The 8,759-nt window shown below is 42.8% G+C and overlaps 1 gene segment (V, D, J or C); it reads right to left on the bottom strand.

Moving 5' to 3' along the window:
- Nucleotides 1–1,106: 1,106 nt before the first annotated feature.
- On the bottom strand, nt 1,107–1,932 carry LOC101579048. The segment is given in 2 exon segments: nt 1,107–1,504; nt 1,868–1,932. Coding segments are annotated over 2 exon segments (450 nt in total).
- Between the last annotated feature and the right edge of the window lie 6,827 nt (nt 1,933–8,759).

Raw genomic sequence — 8,759 nt, 5'->3', positions numbered from 1 at the left:
GTTTTGTTTTAGTAAGGATCTAAAGGGTCTCACTATGTAGATCAAACTTGTAGTGATCCGCCTTTTTCAGCCTCCCAAAGGGCTGGAATTACAGGCATGTGCCACCATGCCCAATCTCAATCTCCATCTCAGTGTGCCCCAGGCATGGGACAGGCACAGCATGCCTGGGATCGAAACTAGCTGCTGCTTCTGCCTAAGCAGGTGCTTTAATCCACTGAGCTATTTGGCCAGCCCTCACTTGAGACCTTTGGTCTCTGCCAACATTTAGTTTTTTGTTGTTTACCAGTTCTCATCCTGCTCTCTAGTCCTTCTTCCTGCACAGCCCTGCTGTCCTCATCTGGTCAGAAGTGGGCTTGCAGCTGAAAGTGGAGAGGAGGAGGAGCTCTATAGCTAAGAGAATCTGATCTAAAAGCTTTTCAAAGTAGATCTCTGTGGCTTTTGTCTTACCTTTGTGTTTCTGCTTTGCCGATATCTTCTGAATGCAGTGCATCAGGCATCGTGTGAAAGGGAATGGAAAGAGCAAAGGGCATCAGTAAGTGTGGAGGAATATCTGTTACTGTCCTGTTACATTTCCTTCATTTATAAAAATCATTACAAAACTAACCCATTTATAAGTTTGTGATTTACACAAGAGTGAATTTCAAGCTGTATGCACTATGTGCACCTTTATATATCAAACAATTCATTTTTTTTTTTTTTTTGACAGAACCAGGAATTGAACTCAGGTCCTTGAGCTTGCCAGGCAAGCACTTATTCTACTGAGCTATTTCCCCTACACCTCAGTTCAATATTTAAAAACTCTTTGAAATCACCATTCAATTTTAAAACAGGAAGAAGCAAGGATATCGTTAGAAGTGCTGGATATATTTATGGTGTTGATTATAGTGACATTTTCAGGTTCACATGTGCAACCACATAAAGATGTATATTTAAACACACGGTTTTGTACACACCATAAATTTTTAATTAGAGTGTCAACAGATAATAGTAAACTATTTCCAACAGACTAATATCATGGCTTTCCCTTCATGGTCACTATTTATAGACTTACAGAATACCTAATTAGTGCAGAGACTTCCCTACTTTTGATCTTCAATCCCACTGCATCAGGAGCAGGAGCAGAACTGCGCTGCCCTGTGCTCTCTGCTCTGCCTCAGCTCTGCCCGGGCCCCTGTAGTTTGGGTGCAGCTGCAGGCCCCCGGGGAGCACTGTGTGCTCACTGCGCAGAGGTAGGTGGCTGAGTCGCTGTGCTGGGAGCCTGAGATGTCCAGGGAAAAGTGGCGGCTAGATGTGCTGAGCCGCGCTGTGAATCTTCCTTCTTCTTTGTCACCATTGGAGTACATGGACACCAGCAGCTCGGGGCCTCTCCCAGGACACTGTCGGTACCAGAAGAAGTACTTAGAAGTGCTGTCCCTGTAAGTGCAGTTGAGAGAGGCGCTGGCTCCCTCTGAAACACGGAGGGACTCAGGGCTCTGCTCCACCTCCTTCTGCTGGCTGCTCACCGCTGGGGGGAAAAGACAATGGTCAGACAGAGAAAGCTGGTTGAGTAATGGATGTTTATTCTCTAAAATGAATATTATATTTGGGTGTTGTGGTGCATGCCTATAATCTCAGTCCTTGGAGGCTGACACAGGAGGATCGTGGTGAGTTCAATACCAGCCTCAGTCACAAAATGAGCTCAAGGCCAGCCTGAACTACACAGCAAGACCCTGTCTCAAAAAGACAAAAAAAAAAAAGTTAAATATTTATGGGCCTCCCACCCTTCCTTATATAGAGGTTAAAACTGTTGATGTTTCTCTCACACTCCTTGGAAAAGACAAGTCCACATCCTCGGACATTATATTCCCCTACAAATGCCCAAACTCACAAATGAGCTGAAGCCACAGGATCAGTAAGGCAACACTAAAGGATTCCATCATTCTTCTCTCCACCTTGTTCACTGAGGATTCAGATTTTAAACCCTAAAAAAGGGAGAATTCTTCAGACCCTTCTAATTTTTCTGATGTAAGAAACATAAACATCAATAAAGGAATGTTTTTTTCAGTTACAAAACAAAGGTTCTTCTTAGTGCTCCTGCTAACCACCAGCCACCTCCCTTCATGTCTATCTCTTGCACTCTCTGTCTGTCTGTCTGTCTGTCTGTCTGTCTGTCTGTCACACACACACACACACACAGCCACAGTCACACTAGGAAATGTCCTTAGAGTTCCTGAGAACTTACTGCCCTCTTGTGGACTTACAATAGTTCTGAAAACAATATTCATAAGGTGGAGATTAGTTTTGTGAACTGTTTAAACAGAAATCAGAACACTTTAATTAAATTAAAACTTAAGAAACACTTGCTCCAAATCAATCTTCATGTATCTAAAATGTGTATAACTTCATCTGTTTTACATGAATTGGCAATACAGAAATGCATACAATATTTATTCTGTTTGATAGAAACATCTATGTTTCTCATATCTATATTAGAAATGTTCATTTAGTACTGTCGTGGTTGTGGGTTATTCAAAGGACTTAATAAAGACACATATTTTATGAGAATATTTTATAAAGAACCACACAAAGAATTATATACAAAGAGTGCAGGAAATCTGTTCACTCTCTAAAGACCAAAGACTACAGCTGAGTGCCTGGAACCTAATATCCTGTATGAGTCCAGCTGAAAACCTAGAGCCCATAAGGACGCCTCCCACAAAGTCCCACAGGAGGCCTAGAGTCCATGACAATGTCTCCTGCAGGCCGGCTTCACGGCTCTGTGCTGGGAAGGCCCAAAGGTCAGGGGTGGAAGCTAGGGAGTCTGTGTCAGTGGGATGAAGGATCTGCTCTGGCAGGCTGAGGAGTCTGCACTGGAGCCAGGAAGCAACATTCAAGGTAAGATCCAGAGCTCTGCCTAAAGGGACCACAGCCATCCTCCACTGCAGAGAGGTCCCGAGCTCCTCTGAGGATGAGGAAGGCTGAGTTCGCACCAGGAAAGCCAAGGATGAGTTTCTGCAGCAGACTGATCTGTGCGCCATCTTCCCTCGAGCCAGAAAGTGATGCTGAAGGTGAGACCAGAGCTGCCCCAAAGTGCATGGTGGCCATCCTCAGTGACAACGAGGTCCTGTGCTCCTCCTCTGACAAGACAGCCAATTTCACCAGGTAAGAAAGCATGACAAGTTCCTCCAAGAAAACCAGCAGCTTCCAAAGGTTCACAAGCATCTTCTCCAAACAGCTTCCCTAACAGCCTCCTGCAGCTTCTGTAGATCTGCCTCTAACACTGCTGGCAGCAGTCCTCAGGTGGGCCTCTCACAGCCAGCACCACCACAGGTCTGGTCAGCAGGTGGAACAAGTTGGCCAGCCACCACAGGTTCATGGATGATTCAGATTCTCACTTGAATATAATTTAACCAAAGTCGTGTAGTAATAAAATAAATAAAGCATAACACTATTTGCAAAATAAGATTAAAATCACCTTCATGTTTATGTTCATTTCTGGGAATGGAATGTCTCTCTTTTGGTTCTTTTTGGCAATTACATCAAAGAACAGCATGTTGGTCCAGTGCTGTTGTGGGAGTCACAGTGGGTAATACTCTGTATCCTAGTTGTCTGTGCTCTAGGGCTTCTCATAGCTTTAATTAAATGCTTTTTGAGACAAATTAAATGTATTTAGTCCCAGCCTCTGTCTGGAAGATTTATCAGAAGGGCCAGTGAGTGGCATGCTCATCACAAAAATGTCTACACACTAACACAATGCAGGATGAAGAATGGACAAGGCTGATGGCCCAAGTGAGGCTTTCTTATTCCCACACATCTCAGTGAGTGTGCAGTAACACAGTGCTGTGACCTTGACACCTGGACTGTTTCTCAGAGGTGTCCATCCAGGGAGGAACTGTGACAGATGAGGTACTGTCCCCTGAAGATCAAGCTTGTTCACTGCTTACAGAGTCACAACCTCAGAGTGTCTGTGCTGTGACAACTTCGCATCAGGCAGCACATCCAGTGTCCCAGTGGAATCACGTTTCACCCCTTGGGGAAGGAGAAACTGGAGAAAAACACCAGTGTTTTTGTGCCTCTTGTGCCCTTAGTAGCTAAGGTCTTTGTCTCTGATCCCAAGGCTAGGCATTGTTACAGCAGGGAACTAGTATCTGCTTGAAAATGTTTACAATACAAGGCCTGCCAAACCCTCTTTACTATAGTAAAGACCTGAAGTATTTTTTTTTCTGAAGTATTTTTAAGGAAGGTAATTTTACCAAATTGAATGAAATAGATTCTTTTTGAAAGATGTGGCATATAACCTCTTGTGGGAATCACACATTATTTCTGATAAAATGTGTTAGAAAAATTCAGAATAAGTTAATGAAGTGATGACTCCTTCTGTAAAATTAGTGCTACAGGCTCAGATGACCATTAATCATACACAGATCCTGATACTACTCAAACAGGAAAGGTAGGAAAGTTATTGAGCATTGATTTGACCGTCATAAAGATATTTTACAAGACCCTTTGTAAATCTAATCTATGAAATGTTTACTAATTATTTGAATTTATTTCCTGAATAACTTTTTTTAACTGTGATAATTTAAAATAAAACTTTGAAAGGTGCCCAAACTATTCAACATGAAAGGTTCTTTTCTCCCTTCTATGTTGTTGGTTATGTACTTTTTCTTTCTCTCATACCCCTGTGTGATTTCCCATTTGAGTTTACTCAGCCCTTCAGATAAAGTGAGGTCCATTGGGTGGCAGATGGCAGAGGCTCTCAGTGGATGTAGCTATTTGCCACATCTGTCCCAGCACAAGGAGACAGGGATGGGGCCTGGGGAGGGCAGGGTAGAGCAGTGCTACCTCCCCAAGGAGGAGGAAAAGGAGACTGTACAGTGGGTTGGAGCTGGTGAGGTGATAAGGGAAGAAAAGAGAGAGCAAGAAGAGTCCCAAGAACAGTCACTCATTCCTCCACTCGTTCACTCATTCTTTAGATACTTCTGAGTTGCCTGCAGTAGGTCAGTCACTGAGGACAAAAGCAGTAACCACGGGGACCTGGTTGGGGTGGGGCGTGAGCAGCAGCAGGAGCTGCAGAAGTCAGAGGATTTCTCTTCTGTGGTAGTACTTCAGCTGAGACCTGAATGGGCGAATGAGTCAGAGCGGCTGGGCTTTGGGGGAAGAGCTGTTCAGGTGGATGAGAGACCACATGTGGGAAAGGGTGTGGCAACTTCAGAAACCTGAAGGAGACAGTGCTGCTGGTGCACAGACAGCTTGCACAGGATAGTTAAGGGCTGAGACTGAAGAGTCAGACCACACTCGAATTGTGTAGAACTTGCATATATCCTGAAATTTGCATTTCACCCAGCAGTTATAGAAAGCTGTGGAAGCGCTTCAGGTCAATGGAGACAGCTTTGATTTGCCAGCTAAAACAACCATTCTAGGAACCCATCAGATGACCCTTTAACTGTTATGTCACAGGCTCTTCTGGGCCCTTGTCAGCATGTGGACCTGAGTTCAGTACCTCTGGAGACCCCAAGAGTGGGCACAGGTTCAGGGATTGCTCTTCCTCACTCTGAGGAGTGAGGGTGTGGGCAATGCATGCTGGGAAGGAAAGGAGCACTGAGAAGGTACCTTGGACCAGAACAGAACATTTCAGCCTTTTCTGATAAGAAAGGAGACTGATTCTGTGTGCTGGGCTCTCTTGTGTTCTTACCTTGCTTACTTAGTTTTTAAGACCCTGCATGTGAATTTTTATAACTAAAACACTGGGAAAACTTTCTCCTAAAACACAAGTTAATTTAAATAATAATGTCCACAATTGACAAGGTATTGGAAAATCAGCATCATCCTGTGCCAGTGTTAAAATCATGTATTACTGAAAAATATCATCATGGAAAGTAGAATTTCAGTGTCACATATTATCTATTTTAAGAACTGTATTTCCAGTAAGACCAGAATTTAACAAAGCACGTAAAGCCCTGGCACTCATCTCTAATCTCAGCACTCAGGAGGCTGAGGTAGGAGGATTGCTGCAAATTCAAGGCCATCCTGGGCAGCACCTTGAGCTAAACGCCTGCTTGAACCACAATACAAGGCCCTATTTCAACAACAGCAGAAGCAGGAACAATATTACAAAGCTAAGCATTGTCTATAATATTTGGAAACAATATAAAAAGTGACCAATCTTTTAAAAATCTGTAAAAATGAGGAAATCATTGAAAAATATCCTTTCAATTAGTTCCCTAATTGAGAGACTTTGAATCACCTAAATATACAGTGAGAAGTGACAACCAGGTCACTAAGTACTGGATTTGTAATGATCGCATTACATAGAAAAATACGGCTCTAAAACCTCCAAATTTTAAGTATTAGTACAATTGTACTAATTGTAGCCAGCCAGGAGTTAAAAAAGTTTTATTTTTATTTGGGTGCATATAGCTTTTGATTTACTCAAAAATAATACATTTAATTAATAGGTTTAATTTAATTTACAAGACTGAACTATTTCCTTTAAACTCTGACTCCTGCTTTGTGCCAATTATGGAAAAATGCAGTTGTTCAGGGATCTGAAGACCTGACTCTGCTCTTGGTTTTTATTCATGTGTCATGCTTTCAGAATGTTACTTCATGCCTGTGTCCAAATTATTTCATCAAAATAATGAAGGTCATGGGCCGATCAGTTTTGGTAGATTGAGATTGAGGTAGGTGGTCACCTCAAGCTATGCAGAGTAAAGCTTTTCAATTGTCACACATGTAATTATACTTTAACTTATCCTAGAAGAACATATTAGCAGTATAACTAACATATCATTTCATGAATACTATTCGTTAAATTAAGAACAGTTTTAAAGAGCTGTTGTTACAGTTTATATCTAGCTGTCCCCCCAAAGCCTTGTGCCATCATGGGGTGGCTTCTGGAGTTTGTGACTGATTCTTGATCCAATGCTTGGATTATGGAAGTGAGTGCCCTGGGGCAGACACTCTGTTTTACAGTGTGAGGAGGGCGAGAGGCTAGCTAGCTGCCTGAGCTGCTTCTCTTTTGGCTCTCTGCTCTTTTCCCCCACCATGAACAGCTGCTCTCTGCCATGGGCCACTCTGCCTTGGAGCCAGGAGAGTATGGAGTGAAATCTCCAGTAACTGTGAGTTAAATAAACCTTTCCTTCCCTAATTTTGAGTGTCGGGTATTTGTCTCAGCAATGAGAGAAGAGTAAAAAAAAAAACAGTTATTAATGAACACTGTTTAATGCTGACTAAATGTGCAAAATGCACACAGATTTATAAAACTACTGTGAAGATTGTGTTCAAAGTGCTAAAGTTCTGGAAGCAAAAGAAGAACTTTGTGAAAAATTTGTTTCTTGGATAAGAAAGATCTGTCTTAGAGAGATGTCCAAGGACTGGGGAGAATCTGTGGGCACACAGAATAAAGACCAGGTTAGTGAGAACTGAGGAATGTACAAACAACCAAAGTTCAGACACATCACATGTGGTGCACACATCCTCCTTCCATATTTGGAGACAGAGAGTACCAAAAAAATCCCCTCTAGACATAGAGAAGGCTCCTTCCTCCCTTCGTCCTGCAGCCAGGCCTGTGCTTGGGGCTCCACTGTAGGTGGCTGTGCTGCCACAGGTGTTGGAGACACTGGGCTACAAAATGCATCAGCAGGTAGTTGAATCTGCAGCATGAGAAGCTGTGTTATTTAAAACACAATGTAATTTCTTGCCAAGTTCTTGTTAATCATGGTTTCCCTGATCTTTCCGGTGAAGACACAAGTTCCTTCCCGGCACACTGTGGGCACCCCAGAAGCTGAGGTTGTTCTCCCAGGAGGTGTGCATAGGATGGCAGGTCTCCTCTCCAGGACTCTCAGGAATGAAGAGCTGTGCTGCAAAGAGCCCACCAAGGTTTCAGTGCAGAGTCGCCCTGAGAGGAGGTTCATTAGAGGAGATTCATTAGCGATACTTCCTCCCATCTATTGTGCAGGAATTGTCCATTAGTTGGGAAAACTGTCTTCTGATACATAATCGTTTGATGAAATTCACTTAATTCACCTCAGTCCTTACAGCCTGTGTTCATATGGATGATAGTGCAGACGGTGAAATGCATGTACTGCAAGGTGAACAAATTCTGCCCACAATCACGTCATTTAGTGACAGCTACAGCACTTGAGCTCCTACGACTTTAATAGTGTAAGACACTGCGGGCCATGAAAGGACACAGGGGACACACCTGGGCTGGCACAATGCTTCACAGTGGACTCCTGTGAAAGAAACTGCACACTGTACACACATCAAGAGTTGAGCTTTATGAGGGAAGCTCTCTTGGGGTGCTCATTTTTCTGTTTTTTAATTACTCCTTAAACCCACATATCCACCTAAACTTTATTAAGCATTTGACAAATCATGGCATACATAACTAATGCATTCAATCTGTGTCTGTCCAGGCCAGGGAGATGGTTCAGTGGAATAAGCGCTTCCCTGGCAAGTGCAAGGGCCTGAGTTCAATCCCTGGGGTTCTGCCAAAAAAAAAGAAAGAAAGAAAGAAAGAAAGAAAGAAAGAAAGAAAGAAAGAAAGAAAGAAAGAAAGAAAGAAAGAAAGAAAGATTGCTCTCTGCCATGGAGCCAGCAGAGTATGTACTGAAACCTCCAGTTACTGTGAGCTAAATAAACCTTTCCATCCTGAGTCATGGTGACCCCTGGAGAACACTTCACTTCACTGTCTCCACATACTTGGAATTTACCTATTGCTTAAATTCTTATATATTTAATATATTTCCTCAATTAATAAGTTTCTTGTGATAGTT

This window comes from Octodon degus, unplaced genomic scaffold (genome assembly GCF_000260255.1).
Source record: "Octodon degus isolate 3935 unplaced genomic scaffold, OctDeg1.0 scaffold00517, whole genome shotgun sequence".
Classification (NCBI taxonomy): domain Eukaryota; kingdom Metazoa; phylum Chordata; class Mammalia; order Rodentia; family Octodontidae; genus Octodon; species Octodon degus.
This window is presented reverse-complemented; position numbering and strand designations above follow the sequence as displayed.